The sequence below is a fragment of the Misgurnus anguillicaudatus genome, chromosome 1, assembly GCF_027580225.2.
Source record: "Misgurnus anguillicaudatus chromosome 1, ASM2758022v2, whole genome shotgun sequence".
In the NCBI taxonomy this organism is placed as follows: Eukaryota; Metazoa; Chordata; class Actinopteri; order Cypriniformes; family Cobitidae; genus Misgurnus; species Misgurnus anguillicaudatus.
The window spans coordinates 22,439,262-22,462,488 of NC_073337.2; the positions used below are offsets into that span (position 1 = coordinate 22,439,262).

The window sequence follows — 23,227 nt, forward strand, 5'->3', positions numbered from 1 at the left end:
AATTTTTTATATACATAAATTGTTTATTTAATAGACTAATATCTATGAAAACGTATCTTTTGTAGCACATACATTTAGTGTTTATTTAGTTAAAAAAAGTAATATATTATTTTCATTATAACGTTTATTTTATATATTTATAAGTTATTCACATATTATAAGTAAAAACACTCATTAGATCAGTTTTACAGGAACACTGTGTGTATTGTATGTACATTTATATACTTATATACTTGGCAGGCACTTTTATCCAAAGTGACTTAAAGTAACTTTAAGTGAAAACGTAGGTTTAAAGGTTTAAAAATAAAATTAGCTTATTTTTCAGTAGCTTTGGGGTTAATAGGAGAGTTAAAAGGAAACATAAATCATCATGGTTTTTTCACACTTTTATTTTTTTCAGTGTGTCACACAAAAAACACATTTTTGTTCTTGCAAGGGTCTTTACATTTAACAAAGAATACATACATTGCAAAATGAAAAAAAAAACATGAAAGTTTGTCAGGGGTAAAACAACAACTTATTGTTGACCCATTTATATGTAAAGATGGCAACAAAAAACAACAAAATAATTTCTTCAACAAAGGTAACAATTATGCAGTTTCATAATAGCTAAAACTGTATCAACGGAATTCTAAATACCACAATAACATATTTATCCCTCCATTTATCATAAAAAAGCAATAAACAAACATGCCTGTAACCAAAACACAGTGAAATACAAACGTCATAAAAACTAGATTAAAAGCAAAACATGCAGTTAAACGTAAAAATGACATTACCAGAACCAAAATCGAATTTAGCCTAATTTTATTTCCTCTCAGTAATCCAGAGTCCTGCTTGTTTCATCTTCATGTAATTTCAAGTTATTTTCATTTCAAAAATTTTTAATTTTTTAGATTTTCAAGTATAAATACAGTTAAGAATTGAAACACAATACTTTTAAATGTAAAACAAAAAATCTTATTTTACAAATGCTCTGATGAAATCTATGTATGTATAAGGTTGGAAAATTGACATGAGATAACATACACCGGTTTATCTAAGTGAATATAACAAATACAAGTACTCTTAAATGACCCTTTTGTCTTTTTAAATATATTAGCCTATTCTGGCTCTATTATTTTAATTACACAAAACTTTTTTGCTTTGCACAAAAACATTATTTGTCAATGTGTATGTAAAAACTACTGTATTGCAGTAACACTGTAAAGTGAGAACCACAAGTGAAGAGATGCTAAAAAATACTTGGCAAGGAACATAGTTTCATTTAAAGGGCACCTAATATGCCCAGTTTTACAAGATGTAATACAAGTCTCAAGTGTGCAGAGTGTGTGTGAAGTTTTAGCTAAAAATACCCCACAGATCATTTTTATAGCATGTCCCCTATTTGGTGTGTGTACCTTTTAAAAATGAGCTACTGCTCCTCACTCCCTTACCAAAAGATACAACTCGCTGAGGGTTGAAACTTGAGGGACTGTCAGTCAGTAGCTGTGGGCGGGGCTTTATCAGTCTGATGTCACATTGATAAGAGAATCAAAACAGCATGTCTAATGAGACTGCTTTGGTTTAATGGGGATTAAATTGAATGAGTTTTTTAATTGTACGCTGGCTGCCAAAACGATGTCCAAACACCTTGTAAAAGTGGATTTTGCATAATAGGTGTCCTTTAACACACATTTCTTCGTAACATCTCAAATTCTCTTTCCATATTAAGCACCCTAGGATACAGTTGTTCTTCAGTCTTTGTTGTACTGCAGTGAATAAATCTGCAGAATCAGTCATCTGAAACTTAGATGATTCTCTATTTTATTATTATTATTTCACTAAATACACAAATAATATGTCTGGTGATGTTGACAGCACAACCACAATCCCTGTTCATTTGGATTCCAGTGGGGTGGTGGGAGCCCCCTGTGTGATTTGAGGAGTGGCCCCTGGCGCTTGATTGTCGAAAAGCAGCGTCTTCAGGATACTGACGTAGAAAGGAGTATAAACCTTTTTGTTGTAGTTGACAAGGTTGACAAAACTGATCCCTAGGGCCATGAGCTCCGGTTGAATCAGGCCCAACCCTGGTGGGACGGGAGGAAGGGTCCTGTGTGAGCTGGAAGAGGTGAGGAGTATCCTAAAGTACTGCTGAGCTCTCCCCTCTGTAGGACAGCAAAGCATGTTAGAAAAAAAAGAGATAATATGGTTACTAACTTTACAGGCTTATTAAAGCTTTTCCTTACCAACAAGAGTACGTATTGGGTTATTCTCCTGTGTGATGTCACAGATCTGGCCTTTCAGAATAGCTTGCAGTTCAGCGGGAAGAAGTGGAAAATTTCTTTCTTCCAGAGACTTATTGACCTCGGAGCAGATATGAACGCTGACATTTCCGAGAGATTCGGTCATGTTAAAGTCTCTGTAAATCATGGAACGGAAAGATCTTTTATCCCTGAGGCATTCAAGTAGTTATTAAGTGATTTTGTATTGAAGTATGGGCGTGGTGATGCATGCATTAGCTTGATCAGAGTATATTCAAAAAAAGACACGGACTTACGTGCTATGCATTCCCTCCAGCAGTACCGCTGTCATCTTTTTAAGTTTCTCGACAAGAGCCGGCAGGCCTGAGACGGCCCCTCCTATCGAGCTGCAGACTATCAGCAGAACAGATGCAACAGTTTGGTAGAGCTGAAGCGAGCGTTGCATTTCCTGCAATCTCACTTCATCTGTCACCAGGGTCTAAAAGTGCGAGAGAGAGGTACACATTTTAAAGGCCAGCAATAAAAATGCTTGCTTCTCTAAAGTCACAGCTTGCTCAAGTTAGCTTTAGCTGTTTGTGTGTGTGGTCACCAACCTCAGGCAGTGGGCCCTTGCTCTCATCCCAGGCGAGCAGTTTTAAGTAGGCAGTATTTAAAACAAGCTCAGGCCCTGGTAAGGACCTGCTACCCTGCTTCGTATCGCTGCTCTTTTCTGCTGGTGGCATGAGTCGAGTGGCCTCCTCTATTGATGCTTTGATCCATTCAGTTGTGTGATCCAAAGCACCTATACATTAAGAGCCAAAGTGTGCCTATGATTATTGGTTAATCGAAGCGTTAATTGACACATTTGTGATGCCTTACTAGGAGTTTTTTCCAGAATGCTTTGGAATTTTTCTCTTTCATACTCCACTGAATGCTTCTGAAGTTCTGGCCTGAAGCTCTGGATGGTAAAATTCACCATGTCCATTTTCATCAGATCCAAAACCCGGAAGATCTCCCTGTTTAACCACAAATAGTCATTTAAAATGTATTTCTTTTTGCTAATAGTACCTAACTGTAACCTTTATTCAACACCTTTATACTGATGACTCTGTTCTTAAAGCCTGATATATACTCCTAAGCCGTAGGCTATGCCATAGGCTATGCCGTAGGCTATGCGTAGCACTGGGTAGCCTGACGTGCACCTTTCCAAAAATGTAACAATGCGTCAATTAAAGCTGTGATTGGTCTGCTACAACCCTTTCTCAGGCAAAATTTCTTATACCCATTTCCGCTTGCAACAACCCCCCAAAAAATGGACAAAATCAGGAGCGATATTTAACAACTCAAGCTGCAACAAAAGTCGTTGTCTATTTATTGTTATCACTGCTAATGCTTCTTCAACAACGTACACGACGACAAGCTGCTACTTCTTTGGCTTTGCCTGGAGGTTACACCAGTAACATGCATGGGACACTGCCTACTAGTGGTCTGCCACTGTAATTGCACGTAGACACGAAACATAAGCATAATAATTTTCGTTAAAGGTCCCCTGTGTAGATTTTAGCGGCATCTAGTGGTGAGATTGTGAAATGCAACTAACGGCTCAGTCCACAGCTCACCCCTCCCTTTCGAAATGCATAGTGAAGCTACAATAGCTGCCATAGGACAAACATGTCTTCGTCTGAGACAACGTAGCGACGAAACGCCCTCTATAGAGCAGTTTGTCTGTTTAGGGCTACTGTAGAAACATGACGCGACTTTCATATAAGGAGACCTGCGGCTCATTCTAATGTAATAAAAACAATAAATTTAATATACACCACTGATAATATAGTTATGTATATTATATTGCATTTCGGTCAGGAGATCATTCTAATTGTTACATAAAGCTCCTTTAAATGATGGAAGAAATTAACATACTTTAACCGATTCACAATGTCGCCAGAGTTCTCCTTGAGTTTCTTGATGTCATCGTCTCGAACAGGCGCGCAAAACTTTCCCATAGTATTGATGATGTACGAAGCAAGGCCCTGGATATCAACCGCATTGTTGTCAGCCTGCTGGCGTATCAGGTCCATGTCCAGAACCTCTATAATCTGAGTACGCAGGCGGTTAGCCCCAGGGTTGAGGAAGGACAGCAGGGTCTTTGATGATAAGAAACGAAAGAATAATCAATAAACATCACTGCATTTGCTACATCATCATTGTACCGTAAACGTATGACTTACATCTCTGATCTCTTCTAGAAGTTTGATGGCATAGTCGTACTCAGGCGGGTCTTCGTTCAGCTCTGATTCAAGGCAATCCCAGAAGGCTTTGTGCACCATATCTTTTACCCTCTTCTCCAAGCTTAAAAGAGCAAGCAAACAGAGCGTTGAAGTGTTTCACTACACAAACTACAACTACAGATATCAAGAGGAACAGTTTACTCGATTTACTCATGTTACCACAAATAAATGGTAATTTGGTATTAATCTGGTACCTGTGTTGAGGTAGTTCTGGAGGCTCTAGGTGGAAGTTGCGGTTGACTACGATCTCGTGAGCCAGGCACAGGTTAGAAAGGTCCCGGGCTGAATCCATAACTTCATCAAGTGTTACGGTTTTTGGTGGACTGCCTGAATACAAAGTGTGTGAATTAAATTTAGCATTCTGAGGTTATATTTAATTTGTGTCACTTTCTAAATCAGTATGTCAAAACTATAGCAACTCTATTTAGTATTTAACAAGAGTCATGCCATAAAAATTGTATATATTGCTATGACCAGTGACTATTTTTAGTGATATTCTTTTCTACCTTTTTTACCTCTGTAAAAATTTAACCTTGATGTTTTTAATATTTACTAATTAAGGTCATGTAAAAAATTGAATTAATGTGAAATCAAACTTTGTTGCTCATAATCTCATAATTTGATTGAGACTTTACCCTGGATTTCACAGGCAGGGTCACAAAGAAAAAAACAAATCTATACCCATACACTCCCATCAGCAAAAAATTTCAAACATAATTTTAAATAGATCTTAAAATGTACAAAAAATGGCCAAAAATATATGTACTGAAATATATATTTGGAAATGTGTTTGAATTTTTGTACCAATATATTTTTGGGCCATTTTTTGTGTATTTTTAAAATTACTTTAAAAATAAATATTTTAAAGCATTTAAGAAAAGCTTTGATGTTACAATCCTGTAAACATAACTAATTTTAATTATTTTAAAGATATAAAAATGTAATATTTTTTAACTGCAAAAATATACTTATAATTTTATATTTTATACATTTTATACTTTATACAATTTATACAAACTTTTATATTTTGGTCAGGAAAAATAAATTTGTAGTTTTTGCCCCAGAAGTTTTGAAGTTAAAAGGTTAAAACTAAATATATTTTCTAATTCAAAAAATAAATTTAAAACACATTTTTGGCCAAAGAAATGTATTTTGTTTGCCGTCAGGGTTTCCTTTGTGTGTGTGTGTGCTTTGGGCCATTTTTTGTGCAATTTGAAAATTATTTTAACAAAAACATATTTTAAAGCATTTAAGAAAAACTTTGTATGTTACAAACCTGTAAACATAAGTAATTTTCATTATTTAGAAAATATTAAAATTAAATATATTTTCAACTGCAAAAATATGCTTATAATTTTATATTTTATACATACTTAAACAATTTATACTTTATACATTTCATACAAAATTTAATATTTTGGTCAGGAAAATATATTTTTTGCTGTATGGGTTGTAAAATTAGAAATTAGTATTTGTTGCCCCCTAAATACATTTTGAGGTTAAAAGGTTCAAACTAAATTTTTTTAAAATTCAAAAATATTTTTAAAACCTATTTTTGGCCAAAGAAATGTATTTTTTGCCATATGGGCTTCCTTTGTGTATGTGTGTGTGTTAGTAAGACACCTACAAGAAGGTGAGTTGTGTTTGCTGGAAGAATTGCTGGTGAAGCTCTGACGAGAATAGTCAACATCGCTGCACGAAGTCAAACTGTCGCACCTCTCCGATGACTCGGTATCACTGTTCAGGTCCTCGCTGGCCATCGTAGATGTGGAGGTGGGACGCTCATCGTTTAGTGGCATCTTGAACAGCTGCTGGGAGTTGTCAAGTAAAGAGGTATCAATTAAATAAACCTGAGATCAGTCCTATAGTAGGCAGATGATTTTTGTGGGACAGGCTGTTCTTTGATATGGAAACAGGGCAATTGTAGTAATGGCCATTCTACACTTCTACAAGCACATAAAGCTAAATTCACATAACAAAGAAAAGTAGTTTACGGAGACAAAAAAGGAAACAAAAGGACTCATGTAGCCCACAAAGGGACATTGTATTTCGAATGTGATGAGGACGTTGAGTGATGCCGTCTCTTGGGTAACAGATAATGCTTGATGACTGCGTAATCTTGTAAAGCAAACTTATTAAGTTACACCCCATACCTCCAGAGCCTCCACTACACACCTGTTTCCTGGTGTAACACGAATCTGTCTCCTGGCTATTTTAGTTTTTTTTTTTACTCAAAAGATGTGTTATCTAAAATTCAACAGTACCTTTCAGGTGTCTAATATAAGTTGCACATAAGAATTTAAATGACATATTATTGTCTTACTAAGTTTTCAGTGAATCCCATCCATTATGCAATAGTCAATTATTTTGGTAAATGGTAAAATACTAATAAATTAGAAATTGCATTGATTTGCTACCTAAAAGCGATTAAAGGATACAGTTTGAATTTACTCAATACAGTTGCAATACTAAGTTTAGGATGCAAAATACAACACTAACACTTTTATTGCTTTGTATGTATTGGTTTCCCCCTTGTGTACTTATTATAAGAAAAACATTAACAATTTTGCATAATTTAACTGTATATTTGTATGTACATTTCTTAAACATTACCTCAACTCGTTTTGTAAAAGTCAATGATGAACAAAACAACACAGGAGACTCCTGATACCAGTAGCTGGAGCTTTTTCTTATAACAGGAAAGACAAATGACATAACGTGCAAGTCTTTCTTTTCTCCCAAAAAAGAGCATCTATTTAAAGCAAAAGTAAAACTGCGACCTCCTCCTGTTAAAAACAGAACAGGATTGGAAAAAGAAACCACAGAGCCTGTCCTGCCATGAAGATTCTCGGGTGGGCAATGATGACAGCAACTTTGGCTTTGGTTACAGCTCGTGAGCCACCTTAAAAGGAGGCGCTGTGACACACAAAATGTCTTCGACTTTACGCAGACAAATCAAAATGACACGAAAATACCGCGAGAGCCATTTCAAACTGTACTCTCTCGCGGCACTGTGATGTCATATACCGATCGGTCTGCGCATCGCTGTATGAAGTGAGCGAAGTGAGCTCAGCTGCTCTGCACACGTGACCTTATCTTCAGCACAAAAACAAGGACAAAACACGAGCAGCAAACTGTCAAAGCAACAGAACGACTGAACTGGACTATTCAGCTTACGCACACCCAACCCTTTAAAATGTAGGTTTGTTAACAAAACAGTCACGCGTATGCGCCGATTATATGTGAAATAAGAATGCACAAGCATTTAATAAAGTGATTTGCTTTTCGATGCACAAACGTTTGACCACGTATGGCAAATTTTCAGTAATCACTCAGTAATGATTAATTTTTGCAAATGTTTCAGTATTCCATTCAGTGGTTTTAAAAGTAACAATCTCTTTTAAAGCTTGATTGTGAAAAATGTAACAAATATAAATTCTTTAAAAAACATCTGACGGATTAAATTATGTAACAGTTACCTGAGGCAAAGTCCCCGAGAGTGGAGACTTGACAACTGAGCTTTTCTTGATTTATGGGACAAAACGTATCGATACTTCTCGAACAGTACGACAGGACTTTAAAGGGCTCTTCACTCGCAGTGTTTTGTGAAACCGGAAGAATGAATTGTTATGCAGCAGAGAGGGTGCCTTTGAAAAACATGTCAGGAAACAGGCGTGGCAGTTATTAATAAAACTGTATTAAAGTGACACTAAATTATAAACGATAAGTGACGAGAAAGAATATAATTTTTATATAAAAAGCACAGAAAATGTCGATAATGTCGAATGTACAGGAGTAACGCGCACCCCTGGTAAGAATAATGGTTCAGTCCAGTTCGCATGAGCTTCTTTGTTTACGGACGTGACGTAAAGGTACATTAAAAACCTTTTACGTTCGCTTTTACCAATAAACGGTTATTTTAATAAGCAAAATACATTTATAGCAGACTAATGCATCTTAGGTTTTCATTTAGAAACGAATATTTTTATTGTCGGCAATGTGAAACGAAATATTTCTAGATGTCGCTTGATCCCTCCCACTGGATTACGATGATTTGTTTTTATTCAAAGGCTCAAACTTATTTCCGTACTGTAACACGACCTTTAACGCACTTCTCACATTACATGCAAAGGAAGCTTACAACAGTGCATAAATACGTAATTAGGGGCGACTTCTGTCGACATTTTTATAAATGTTTATGTTTTTACAAGCCGTGTTTGCGCATGCATAAGTACTGGCTGTACAGAAACAGTACCATGGTAACTAAACAAACACACACACACACACACACACACACACACAAAATATTTCACTACACAAGGCAAGGACGCTGCTTTACTGAAAACAAAGAAGTGAAAAACTGTACAAAAATATATAGCTTATGTAAGAATGTGTTTTATTGCTATTTTAACAAACCAAATGCAGTAAAAAATTTAAAGAAAGGTAATAAATAAATTTTAAAAGATGTGTACAGTTAACAGACATATGAGCATTTACTAACTTACATCACTAATACATTATACATTTAATAAAAAACAATATTAAATTAGGATAACAAACACACATATTAATGCTGTTAGCACCAGTTTTTAAAAAGGAAATAGATGAAAATGCGATGCATTTCTTGGTCCTTTTATTCCCGGGTAGAATTCACAGCCTTCACTGTCCTGCTATTTATAAAATCGCTTTTCCTGTAACCAGCCTGCCAGATTCATAAAAAAGATGACAATAAGTCTAAAATACATAATGCAACCTCCATCATCCACATACGCATCAATGCAGGTACATTCCCATTTGTTTATTGAATCAAAATATGTATTGCTTAGTCTCAGATTTATATTTGGCAAAATAAAATGCTACAATGTAAGATGCAAATGTAGTATCCTACCTTCTTATAACTGCTACGCAGGTCAGTATGCTTCCACAGGGTGTGCAGTAAAATACAGGCTGCCTTGCCTGCCCGTGTGGGCCCAAATCTGTTTTAAGTAGAGAATTATTATGTATAAATGTATAAGGTTATATAAATAAAGAGATATAAACTGAATTTTTTCCTAAAGATGAAGTACCCATTGTTTTTGGCGCTGATGCTCATAATCTTGGGTAATGCTCCTTGGTTTACAATTGCACAGGTGTTCTGTACAGACACATGGCTTAGGTTGACAAGGATTTGACAGATTGTGACTGTGACCTCTATAGGGCACTCCGAGTCACTGTCAGAGTTCGGTAGTATGGTAACCAGCTCTGGTAGCACCAAATTCACTGTAGAGAAAGCAAAATCAGCATTAAAGGGACACCCCACTTTTTTTTTAAAATATGCTCATTTTCCAGCTTCCCTAGAGTTAAACATTTGATTTTTACCTTCTTGAAATCCATTCAGCCGATATCTGCAATGATACTACGCAGCAGCTGAAAATAGTCCCCTTAGTAACCTTCAAATAGCAGGGGACTACTTTCAGGGGCTGCGTAATATCATTGCGCCTCGTGCAGCCATGTTACGGCAGCAAAGTCCTTGATCATTATTTACGCCGGAATAAGAGTATAGTTCCTAGCCATATCGGACTAGAAAATCGCAACTTTTAATTTTCCGTCAGTCTTAGTAACTACAGAAAAGGTCAAGTTTTAAATAGCAAAAATATTGAAACTCTTTGGTTATTTTTTAGTGCGATGCTAATAGTCTAATCAGATTCAATGGATTGTGCTTAGCTATGCTAAAAGTGGTAGCGCCAGACCCGGAGATCAGGTGAATGGATTTCAAAACAGTAATATTTTCATATATTTTCATATAGTGTCCCTTTAAATAAAACGTGTAGTTCGTGAAGAACTGTACTGGAATTTAATGAAGGCTCACCGATGTCTCTGTGCAGTTCTCTGTAGCGAGAGATGTTTTTAACCAACGACACTGATATTCTAATTTCTTCCTTTTCTTCTTCTTGCAGCATCTTCTTCACATGAAGAAGGCCTCCCTCTTTTCGCACGATGAAATGTGCGATGGCCTGGGACATCTGATGGAAATACAATGAATACTTACTATTGTCTCGACAACTGTAGCAGAACATTGCACCAGAAAATGCACATCCTTTGAATCCACTGTACTTTACATAAATGTACATGCAGAAAAAATCATTCAGACCGTACCTCTCCAGAACAAGCAGTGAGGTTCTGCAGAGTTGAGATGGATGCCACTTTTGTGGTTTGGTTAGCACTGACAGCAATAAGTGAGAGGTACATGCGAACAGTGATTGCGCTCCAGAGCCACTCGGCACCTTCAGGATTGGCATTCTCTTCCAATAGAGGATAATCGGTCTCTGTTTCCTGTGAGCCAGGTGAGCCATAATGCAATTTAGTACAACACATGACATCCGCACTTATTCAGCAGCACCAAAATGTACATAATTGGCTTAGAACAATGAATCATATTGAATTTGAAAAGAGTTTAAAATTATGCAGCATTATGAAAATGGAATAATTCAACAAAATCACCATGCAGGCTATATATCATCATTATTCTATATATGAATGACATGTGACCCTATCTGTAAAATCCAGGCTAAAGTCTCATAAACTGTCGGAGCTGGTGGTGTAGTCGGCAGTGCTCCGACATGTGGTGCTTTTGCACTTTCGGCGACACCACAGTTCGAGTTCAATTCCCGGCTCGTGGTCATTTGCAGAATCCATACCCCTCTTTCCTCCCTGTACTTTTCTGTCCTCTCCTCACTCACTGGTAAATAAAGGCAAAAATGGCCGAAAAAATATAACTTTAAAATCTCATAATCTAACAATCCCAGACGACAAAAGCAGATGACCCTGGGCCAGATCCGCGCCAAGTCAGCAGCTCCGGTGTGGATTTGGCCCAGATCCAGCGCAGCTTCTTCTGCTGTCTGGGATGAGATTTGGCTTATCAAAGTTTAATTTTAATAACATCACATCGATTTCAATAACTGAAATGACCTTACTCAGTTGATACTATTAAATATATCAAGATTTTGTTATGTTTTCACAAAATGTTCGTTTATATAGAAAACAGTAAATTGACTTTCACTGGGTTTTCACAGATAGGGTCACATATTGTTCAACCTGTTTTGGTATATATAACAAACCTCTGTATATTTTGGACTTGTGATGATAAAACAGCCAGGATTAGTTTGTGCTGTGAGATTCTGTTTGGACTCCTGAACATCTGGGCCATCTATTTGAGGCATCCCACAATCAAACCGATAGGAGAGGTTGTGCAGGATACACACACAGTTTTCTGCGGCCTTTTAAAGAATTATTTGTTAAAACAGTATTGTAATTCAAACAAACTATAAATAATATATAATAAGACTATAAATAATCAGTCATAATCATATTATGCATAAGCAACAAATGTAAAATTTCAAATTTCAGGAACTTTCCACTGAAGTTAGGGGTCATGCCATACAATTCAGGTCATACCATATCAAGGTTTCTTCTGTATTAACTCTTTCCCCACCATTGACGAGTTATCTTTTCAGTTAATAGAAAACATTTGCATGTAAAAAACCGTGTTCCTAATGAGTGAATTATAGATCATCAGTAATATCGCGATTATCTACTAGATGCCCCAACTTCACAATTTATAAAAAAAAACTGAAGCAAAAAATTATTTATTAATAATTTTATACTCCGTGAATGTTTTGATAATCGTTCTGAATCTAATCTCTAACAAGCTTCCTTCACAATAATGCAATTATTTCAGCTTTTTGCTAAAAAAAAATTTGTGAAGAAAAATATTTAGGAGTAGGGCTGGGCAAAAAAAATTATTTTTCGATTAATCGTTTTTTTTTTAAAACGTGGTTGATTAAAAATCGATTCTCAAAGGTCACAAATCGTTTTTGTTTTTTTTAATAACCTGAACCTGTTTGATCAAGGAATGCGACTGTTTTGACTTTTTTCAGCATACATTTTTCATCTTGCATCAAAATTGTATTTATTGTATTTAACATAATTGTATGCATTTGAAAATTAGAGATGGGTTCTGTTATAATGTACCCAAGTGTACCTAAAATAAAAAAGTGTAATATACAGGTTGGTGGCTTTTTATTTTAATTTCTTTTTATTAATTACCCACCTTAGCAACTTAGCAACTTATTTTTCACAGTTTTTTATAAATAAAGTAAAAAAAAAAAAAAAAAAAAATTGGTCCAAGAATCGGAATCGAACAGAGAATCAAAATCGAATTCGAATAGAAATCGAACCGACAGCTTATGAATCGGAATCGAATCAATCCGGAACATCGGAATCGATACCCAGCCCTATTTAGGAGTTTATAAGCAGAGAAAAAATAAAGATAAGATGAAAAAAATTCTTGTTCTGTTTCTTTGTTTGTTTATTGTTTGTTTGAAAGCAGAGGGTCTGTTATTTCATTTGATATATTTGTATGTTTAGATATTTTTATAAGAACATTTTCCTGGAAGTTTCCCCAACTTTTGTGAAAATCAAAAGAAATGCTAGCGGGCAACTTTTCAATAAAAGGCTGGCAGGGAATGAGTTAACAACCGTAATTGGGCTGAAAGTCTCTGATCACCCAATATCTGTTATTTACACTTGAAGTACTGTAAATACATCCACACATCCACAATCCATGTGATGTCACAAAGTTCAATTAAGTAGCTCTTTACCTTATCATCAGGTTTATAGTCTGCAATGGTGCCACGAATGTAATAGATGAGACACTCGATAAGGCCCTCACAGTCCCGCATGGCTTCACGTCCATCAGGACCAGCTGAACTCAAATTTCTAAACAATCAACACAAAATCAAACAAAAAGTAACATTTCTGTTTATTTGTTCAGTATTTATACATTAAGGCTTTCCCCATTTACTGATCCTCAAGTTGTTCCTAACATTTTCTGGCTTTCATAAAACACATGAACATTTCCTTTTTGCATTCCACAGTAGATAAATGTATAGAATAAAAAAATGACAATAAACTCCATTGGCATTGTATGCCATATGGGTTTGGAGTAAATAATGACAACATTATTCCTTTAATAACATACTTACTAAGTTGCTGTTTATAAGAATGCATGTGTCAAAATGGTACAGAACATTAACATTTTTTGGCAATACCTCAGGCATCCAGTAGCATTGTAGAAAATATCAGGGTCAGCCAAAAGATCCAGTTTGGGATCCTCGCCTTCACAAATGCCAGAGCAAGGCACCAGCACGTTGTCTGTAAGAGGTTTGACTGCTTCTCTTGCGAGCTGTTCTTTCAACAGGTCGTGAGATGAAAGGTTCCACAGCAACCCTGAGGAGATGATAGAGGTCTCACTTTTAAAAGGTTCTGGATTTTTGTGAAGTCAGATTAGGATTTGAAATTTACCCGTGAGCTGCCTTCGAGTCTCAATGTCCCGGTTGTTCTTGAGCAGGCCCAAGATCACCGGAAGCCCTTCGCAGTTTTTGATTTCCATCTTGTTTTCGTTGTTTTCGAAAACTGCGTTTCGGAGCGCGCTGGCGGCGGCTCGCTGGAGTTCCTCGTCGTCGTTCTCCAAGAGCTTCAGCAGCTTTGGAACGCCTTTTAAAACATTTAGCTGTGAAGACAGAAAATGGGACATCTTCAAACTTAAAGACAATTAAAATTAGGTTCAGTTGTGATAGCTGCTGAATTGTTCAGCTTTAAACGTCTACCATTGCATTTGCGTTCCCAGTTTTAATTTTTTTTTAGAGTGTACCGTAAACACTCAGCAGGCGCCAAATGCACGTAATAAAACTGAAACTGACACTAAATGAGACTGATTTATTTATTACTACCCTGTTAAAAGGTTTTGAAATAAAAAGACATACAAACTGTCTGCCGAAGCATATACACCTGTCATAACTTGTGTGTTTTCGAATGACTTTTACCTGAGTGAATGCATTTTCATCATTAGTTTATCCAGGTTGCCTCAAGGTTTTTCCACTAAAACTCGATGTGGCAACACGTGGAATATTTTCTCACGTTAAGCCACCAAAATAAAAATATAACCAATGAAAAAAGTATAATGTCACTGTTCCCACACCTTAGTTAACTTCAAATTCAATGCCTTTCAAGGACTTTCCAGGTCCAATACCCTCAAATTCAAGGAGTAAATGTGGGAACACATTTCAAGTGAGAGCAAGATTGTGTTACCTTTTAAGATACATTGTTACAGTTCCCTTTCGAGGGAACTTGCGTTGCGTCACTGCGGTAAAACTTTGGGGACTCCTCCAGTGGTAAGTGCGTCTGAATGTGTATATCAAATTCAACCAATGATGAGGCTTAATGACAAAGACAGGGTGATGCGGGAGCCAGGAAGTATATCGCTATCTGAAATATTGCCAAAGACGGCGTTACAAGGACGCAGGAAGTATGGCAAGGGAGACGCAGCGTCTCGTTCCCTTCTCAGCGAACAACAGTTACATACGTAACCCGAGACGTTTTCATGTGTCAAACACAACTATGCAAAAAAAGCATTTTGGTATGAATCATCATTCGCATATAAAAGCATTTAAAGTGAACAGTTTAGCACGTGTGCTTAAAAAGTCTAGAATTTTTATGATATTATCCTACACGGAATAATATGGATTTTTTTTCCAAAAAACTTCTTGCATAAAATAGATTCAAGTACTTTCAATGACCTGTATCTATGTATGTATATTTTCAAAAACTTCCCAGGGCTTTAAATTATTTTCCCCCAGATACACAAACTTTCAAGGATTTCAAGGACACGTGGGAACCCTGCTATAGACACAGGCTGGCTTATTCAAATATGATTCTGCGTGTGAGGCAATGTAAAACAAAAGGAAAACCATGGAAATCTATTTAGCACGTAAACAAATGTGTATTTATTAAATAGAAATAATGCAAAATACAGTTTGTGGCTGGTTAGAAATATTTATGGCCAGTAAATGTTCTAAATTCACCCACCAGGTGTGGCTGATTAAAAATTAAACCATTCAAATTGTTCCTACTCAGCAACCTGTTTTCGACAATGAAGTTAAAGTGCCAAGTGCCACCTCATCAAGCAGTGACTCATCGTTTCACTTTGCCTAAAGCTCTTGTTATCAATACAACCATTGAGGCTACAGTTTGAGTACCGTGTGAGATGCATCATCTACGTGAATAGCATTTAGGGTGAATCACAGTGGCATCTGACTTAGCTTTATCTTAGCATCTGGTTTGTTAAAGCACTGGTTCTGAATGAAGTTAGCTGCAGTGATTTGCACTTCCATATCATCTTCCCCTAGATGATTTACAGCCCTTTTTAGTGTCATCTCTGTGCCTTGCTCACTTTGCTTGCCCAGCCTTTAACAAACACAGAACATGCAGTTAGAGGGAGATAAATGATGATAATATTACAATGGTGGATGTGTATTCTGCACTTTGGACCAGGCTGTTGATAGATCACCATGATTCTGACACTGCATTGTACGCTGTAAACAAATTCTTTGCTGCACTTAAGTTTAATCAAATTAAATGTACAATTCATTTTACATTTTCTTGACTAGTGAGGAGTTATAAATTATAAAAATAAAGTTGAATTAGCTTAAGTTATTTCAACTTTATTTTAATAATTTATATAAACTCCTGTAAAAATACCTTGTTGCACCTACATTTTAAAGTTAAATCAACTTGAATTTTACAATTCATTTTAACTTTCTTTAGTGAGGAGTTATAAATTATAAAAATAAAGTTGAATTAGCTTAAGTTATTTCAACTTTATTTTAATAATTTATAGCAACTCCTGTAAAAATACCTTGTTGCACCTACATTTTTAAGTTAAATCAACTTGAATTTTACAATTTATTTCAACTTTCTTTAGTGAGGAGTTATAAATAATAAAAATAAAGTTGAATTAGCTTAAGTTATTTCAACTTTATTTTAATAATTTATAGCAACTCCTGTAAAAATACCTTGTTGCACCTACATTTTTAAGTTAAATCCGCTTAGAAAAGCGCTACGTTTTATTTTGTACCACCAAACTTGCTTGTATAACTACTCGTCTTAAATAGGAAAAACGTTGATGTGTTTGGTCACTTCTAACTTTATTTTAATAATTTATAGCAACTCCTGTACAATTCATTTAAACTTTCTTAACTAGTGAAGAGTTGCTATAAATTATAAAGATAAAGTTGAAATAACTTAAGCTAATTCAACTTTTTTATATAGTTTATAGCAACTCCTCACTAGTTGAATTTTGATAACGTTCTTAATGTAGGAAGTGGTTAAAACTAGAGATGCACCGATATATCGGCCTATAATCGGTATCTGTAGATAAAAGCATTTTTTCCCCTTTTATTTGGACATCGACCAATTGTTAAAAACACCAGTTGGTCAGATTATATTCTGGCAATCAAAAGTGGCGGGGCCGCGGGAAAACGTATACGAACTCATACTGTGTGATTATTTTGAATTAGATCATGACAACAGAATTGGAGTTGTACGCTGTGCACTTTTAGGATTTTATGACATAATACTTCAGCAAAATATCCGGATCTATCGGTAGATGTCATTCTAAGCAACTGAATATCGGTATAGGCAGCCTGATCTCTGGAGACATCGTACATATTTTATGAGCTGGCTAATTCGTATCAATTCATTCGAAGTTAATCATGCAAAATCTTACAATTCTCATGAAAAAACAACAACAATGAAACTGAACCCCTAACCCCAACATCACAGGGGTCAAGGCAAATCGTACCAAAACTTACGAATGTGGTCGTATGAATTAATAAGAATTAGCCAACTTGTAAAATATGTAAAAATTCTCGTGAGATAGCGTTGGTATAGGCGCAGAAATTTTGTATCGGTGCATCCCTATTCAAAACACATTAACTACTAATCAAAAGAGCAGTTATTATTATGATTAATTATGCAAAATTCATTCACACTTCCTTACACACATGTAAATTGCATACACTGTAAAATTGAAAAAGTTGGAACTTGAAATATTGCTTCAATTGGTGAGGAAAAACTGGTGTTACCAGTTGAAGTAATATTTTAAGTTGATCTAACTTTTCACTTTTTACAGTGTACAGAAATTTTTCTATATCGCCGAAGCAATACAAGTTTTGAAATGCCACCTAAATGCACAGCATACTTTTGCGAATGGGCATTAATCTTAAGTCTGACAGGCTGACAAACTTGCTGTGCACTATAGGCCAGTATACAGTGTTTATAAGGCACTGTAAAAATATTTGTTGGTTCAACTTAAAAAACGTAAGTTACCTGGTTGCCGTAATTAAATCAACTTAAAAATATTAAATTGTTATACAACACATTTAGGGCAACTAATTTTTTTAAGTTGAAGAAACTAAAAATTTGAAGGCAACCAGGTAATTTATTTTGAAAAAATTGAATTAACTTAAATTAAATATTTACAGTGCATTCTACTTAATCCACATCTGCATATTGACATTGCATATAATACTACTGATAATCCCTATTAAACGACTAACACTTTACATTGTTGCTACACACATGATGCCAATCATAAATAATGAACTATATTAATCACAGTGGCAAAACATGACAATAACACAATAAAGTATGACTCAGTAGCTCAAGATATATAAACTAGTAACTCACTTTATTGAAGCCGTCATTGTGTTTTGTTTGACCTCCTGCTTTTCAGTCCTTCCAAAACTTCCTGACTTTTCCACTGTGCTGATCTGGGAGCTGTGTTGGATGGGTTGTCTTCCTGCAACAATGTCCAGGCTCAGCTTCCGTTTGTGAGTCTGCCAGGACACGTCCTCTGTCTGTTCATGAGAACCCAAACCCCCCTCCATTTGCATGTTGAGGTTTCTTCGAACGCTGTGCTGCTCAATTCTGTTATTCTCAAACCCTTCCAGGCCAACGTTATGTGGGGTGCTTGGTAAAAACACGTCATCCGTGTCATCCACGAAACTGGCATCATAAACAGGTTTACTTGGGAATTGCATAACAGAGTGGCCAGAAACGTACAACCTCGGATTACGCAGAACTTCTGACTCTGTGTAACGTAAAGAGTGTTTGGTCATATGAAAATGGTTGGTTGGAGTGGAGCTGGGGAGAGTAAAAGAATTGGACCCCCAACGAATACCCGCTCTCGTTCTGTGACGAAAGCTTCCGAAGCCCCTGTGAAAACGAGAAGGCTCTGGGTTCGACCACTGAGATCGATCGGGAATCAACAATGGTCTTGTTGTTTGCGGCGTAGCATCCTGGTTGACCAACGGGATCGTTCGCTGCAAAGTACAGTGTATGTGTCATTAAATCAATAAAGTCTGTGAGATTAAAAACACATTAATTGGATTGGAGAAATTATTGTACCTTCAGGTGAATGTTTCCTAAAGATATACTTCGTGATATGTGACAGCTGGACAAGCTTTCTGAGAGAGAAGAATCTGTAACACACATAAGAATACATATAGCATAAGAAAAGAATACACATTTTTCAATCACAAATCCTAATAAATTGTTTGCGCAATTCCAGCGTTAGAATGTGACATTTTAGTCAAAACTTAAAATATAAATTCTCAGAGAATGTATATATTACCAGTATACTAAACCATTATATTTTCCCAAAGCTCAGACATCAGAAAATATCAGTCTATACTCATGTTTTCCCATGTTAGATAAGGGAAATATACATGTGTTATGGATGTGACACAAAAAAGTTTTTGGGAAATAACATCCTTTCTCTGTATTAAAATGCACAAATTAAAGGCAGTAATACCCAACAAATGGAGAAGGGGCAGCTCTTTAAAGAACATAAAACTTTTTTCGTGTATGCATTTATGAGGAAGGAACAATGTTATGGATGTGACATGGATGTGACTAGTCTGGAATCTGCGCTTTCCATGGAAAAAATGCTTTAAACCCTTAACAAAGACCTTGCATGGGTAGTTATAACCAAATATTTACCTCTGAGATATCAGTATGGTTAAAAACTTTTGGTAAAAACATTTTTTTTCATGGTAAGGTACAATGTTATGGATGTGACATTTCTCCATTATAGACGTGACAAGTCTGGAAGCTGTGCTTTCCTATCTATGTAAAAAATCAATAAAAAATGCTTGAAAATCTTTAACAGAGACCTTGCATGGGTATTTTAAAACCAAATATTTACCTCTGAGATATCAGTATGGTTACAAACTTTTGGTAAAAACAAAATTTTCATGGTAAGGTAAGGTACAATGTTATGGATGTGACATTTCTCCATTATAGATGTGACAAGTCTGGAAGTGCGCTTTCCTATCTATGAAAAAATAAATAAATAAAAAAATGCCTAAAAACCTTTAAAGGAACAGTATGTAAGAAATGTATATAAATGAATCATAAAATGGCCCTGAAATGTCACTAGACATTAAGAAATCATGTTCATTTCAAACACTTATATCACTGACAACAGTGGTCCGGCCAGGATATTGTCTTTTAAAAAGTGGAGTTGCAGCCCTGAACTGGTGTTTATGTTGTCATGTTGTGTATTGGCCACCAGTTGTGTGATTGCAGTACCAGTTTTAGCCACAAGTTTTGTGATTGCAATACCAGTTTTGCCCACAATCCTACATACTGTTCCTTTAAACAGTAACTAAACCCTTAAGCAACTTTTTTTAGTTAATGATCTGTAAGAATGATGGTTTATTAATGCTGTTCATTGATTTTAGTGAGTTTTTTTGACATATGGATATAAAGTGTTTCAATACTACAATATATGTTGTATAAACGTCTGAGTGCTGCCCTCTTCAGGTTGAACGGTGGCAACTGCAGTTGAATTTTCCTATTGGATGTTGGGTCCAAAAAATGATTGGTGACGTAAGCAGGTTCAAGCTCACCACGCCCTTGTTACGATCTCACCACAAACTTGGTACGAGCTTAGTTCGCCCCCTCTATCTGTTGGGATCTGCCCACTTTTCTTGCATTTTTCAAATATTGCCAGTGGGTGGAGTCAGGCTCTGACCAGGGGTTTAGTTACGCTTTAACAGAGACCTCACATGGGTATTTTAAAACCATAAAAAATTACTTCTGAGATATCAGCATTTTGGTAAAATCTTTTTTTTAATGGTTGACATTTGCATGGAATTGCCTAGTTTCAATGATTCTGAGTTCTTACTGACTATCTGTTTAAAGAAAGTGAACATTTCTTACCCAAAAAATACAGATCTTTTGGACATGAAAAATGGTACTACTATGGTATTCTGTAAAGCACTTAGATACCATATCATCGTAATTCCCTAAGATGCTATAACTATGCTAACCTTTCACCACAGCACTTTTAGTTAAAGGTGCAATGTGTAAATTTTAGCGGCATCTAGTGGTGAGGTTGCGAACTGGTTCAGTCCACTGCTCACTCCTCGCTTTTGAAACACATAGATAAGCTACGGTTGCTACCACCGAACAAACATGTCATCGTCAGAGACAACTTAGTAAAAAAGTTTGTCCATTAAGGGCTTCTGTAGAAACATGGCGGCACAAAATGGCAAACTTCCATGTAAGGGGACCCTTGGTGTATGTAGATAAAAACGTCTCATTCTAAGGTAATAAACACATAACGGTTCATTATGGAAGGTCTTTATACACCCCTGATAATATAGTTTTAAATAATCAATAGATGTCAAGAGATCTTTCAAAAAATGTCAAGAGAGAAATTACACACTGCACCTTTAATATGAGTAAATACGTTCTCAGAAAAAAGAGAGTACAAAAGTTGTCACTGGGGCATTTTCAAAAAGTAAACTTTTGTATCTAAAAGGTGAATATTGGTAAAGGTACACAAAGAGTAGCCTATACTGGTTTCTCAAAGGTACATATCTGTACCAACCTTAAACTATTAAGAACTTTTTAAAAAGTACTGTCCCAGAGATTACTTTTGTACCTTTTTATAGAGTGTTTATAATAAAAATAATGAAATAGATATTACTATGTCCTCCTTGCATCTAATTTTACATACAAACCCATAAATGACATATTTGAATATTTTCAAATGTGCCCCTGCTGAAAAACAACACAATGTCTATAGTAAGTTTCCATTACAAATACCATCATGAACCATTAGCATTTTACCATTAAAAACATTACAAATTCCTTTATGTAGTGTTGTGTTTTGGGGTTTGTTCCAGTGGGATTTAAAGGAGTTCTCATCTGCCAGTTAACATCCCACCACACATTACCAGTAGAGACACACATAGACCATTATAGTTTCCATTAAAACCAATACAATTTTCATTATTACAATTAAATCCACTGGAATTTTTGTGATGGTTTCTATTGTTTTTCATCAGAGGCTGTCAAACGAACACAGACCACTTGAGAACAAAGGACCGGTAATAGCTGACCACACACAACTGAGCTGACTCCCATCCTGTACAGTACTTTACAAATACCGATAACACCACAACACATGTCATACTAAAACGTTTTTGTCTTTAGATTCTTTCTTAAATATCAGTCATCATTCTGCATACCTGGCAGTTTTGGTTTCTTTCTTTTGCGCGAGAGAGTCAGCTGCACTTGTTGCTGTACTCGGTTTCGTCGGTGAGTATCGGCGTATGTCAAGTTGTCCGTGTTCGGTATAGCCAAAGAAGAGTCGTCCGATAGAAATGACCTGTGAATGGGCAACACAGATCGCATAAAATCTGCTTCCTCCGCCATTGAGCTCTCTTCAGATGCAGGGAGGTGTACGGTGTCAGGTGTTTTACTCCCTGTCGGGCGTGTTGCGCTGCGGTCGTTCTTTGTGATGAAGGTGTGGTTTAAACATTCGTCACATCACTCATATCGTGTTACGGCATAACCTTGACTGAGCAATTGTGGACAGGGTGCAGTGGAGACATTTATTTCTTTGAATTGATACTGGTGAACAAGTAGCAACAATGTGAAGAATATTATTTTTTTATTGTATAGGCTACTGTCTAGTAAAGTATCTGTGAGGCCCCTGGCTATAAAACTATGAGGCCCCTCCCGCAAACAAACACGTCACAGGTGAAAAGTTTCGTGCTGAGACGTGTTTACAAATAAGATTTATTTTTTAAAAAATGTATATTGTGCTTGTCTTAAATATGTTTATTTAGAAAAATATATTTTTTCTTCATTATTTTAAAATTATTTCGCTTTTTATAGGCCTAACTGTTATTTGTAGCCTAGCATATTGCATCCGATTAAAGACGATGTTTTTCCGGTTCATGTTTGTTTTTATATTTTATCTGCAATTTATAAAACATATTTGCAAACTTTACCAGGATAACCATAGTTTCCACTAAAATGTATTGGTATTAGCAACTTTCAAAAAAAAAAAGGTAAAGTAGCAATACAACCGTTTAATCGACAGAGGGCGGTGTTGTAATTGATCATATAGGATTGTCATGATCACAGAATGGAAACCTTATATAACAAATATTGTTATAAAAACCATCCATTTATTAATTATTACTAATATGTTGTAAGAAATGCTTTTAATATCACATATTAAATCACTTTGCAAAACTATAAAGTGCCTAATTTTGGAGAAGACAGGGTGATAAGATGATTCTTTGTAAATAATGCATTTGTTTTTTGTGTGATTTCTGACAGAAAATTTTATTTGCATTGTGCAAAATTTAAAAAAAAATAGCACTAGTACTGCTGCTTTAGGAATGTTTATAATTTTACATTTTATTAAAATAAATAAATATACATACATATTGTTTAATTGTTCATTTTTATAGTTAATGTGTTTTTCAGTCATCCATACGCTACAATCTCTCCCCTTTAAATATAAATAGCTGT

General features: G+C 35.7%; 2 protein-coding genes and 1 long non-coding RNA gene across 7 annotated transcripts; 1 reads left to right on the forward strand and 2 right to left on the reverse strand.

Moving 5' to 3' along the window:
- Positions 1-371: 371 nt before the first annotated feature.
- tcp11l2 (t-complex 11, testis-specific-like 2) lies at positions 372-8,138 on the reverse strand. Of its 5 annotated transcripts, none has more exons than XM_055190422.2 (11): positions 7,990-8,056; positions 7,124-7,199; positions 6,138-6,321; positions 4,705-4,837; positions 4,451-4,571; positions 4,143-4,366; positions 3,102-3,238; positions 2,837-3,024; positions 2,540-2,721; positions 2,229-2,401; positions 372-2,147 (listed from the first exon to the last, which is right to left on the reverse strand). In XM_055190422.2, the coding sequence occupies exons 3-11, from the start codon at positions 6,307-6,309 to the stop codon at positions 1,879-1,881; spliced, it is 1,599 nt and encodes a 532-aa protein (XP_055046397.1). In that variant the 5' UTR covers positions 6,310-6,321; positions 7,124-7,199; positions 7,990-8,056; the 3' UTR covers positions 372-1,878. The 5 variants fall into 5 exon arrangements, with proteins under 5 accessions (XP_055046397.1, XP_073724372.1, XP_055046394.1 ...); XM_073868271.1 differs by having other exon boundaries at positions 6,138-6,318; positions 7,990-8,007; XM_055190419.2 differs by lacking the exon at positions 7,124-7,199 and having other exon boundaries at positions 6,138-6,318; positions 7,990-8,138.
- Positions 7,575-18,256, forward strand: LOC129432570 (uncharacterized). The gene is made up of 3 exons (XR_012369832.1): positions 7,575-7,708; positions 10,447-10,833; positions 18,123-18,256. It is a non-coding gene; the product is annotated as an uncharacterized lncRNA (long non-coding RNA).
- pkp2 (plakophilin 2) lies at positions 8,886-22,209 on the reverse strand. Its single transcript, XM_073868258.1, has 13 exons — positions 21,931-22,209; positions 18,797-18,870; positions 18,077-18,711; positions 15,645-15,793; positions 13,853-14,056; positions 13,600-13,777; positions 13,150-13,267; positions 11,608-11,766; positions 10,646-10,822; positions 10,359-10,512; positions 9,577-9,769; positions 9,399-9,486; positions 8,886-9,212 (listed from the first exon to the last, which is right to left on the reverse strand). The coding sequence occupies exons 1-13, from the start codon at positions 22,115-22,117 to the stop codon at positions 9,144-9,146; spliced, it is 2,385 nt and encodes a 794-aa protein (XP_073724359.1). The 5' UTR covers positions 22,118-22,209; the 3' UTR covers positions 8,886-9,143.
- Between the last annotated feature and the right edge of the window lie 1,018 nt (positions 22,210-23,227).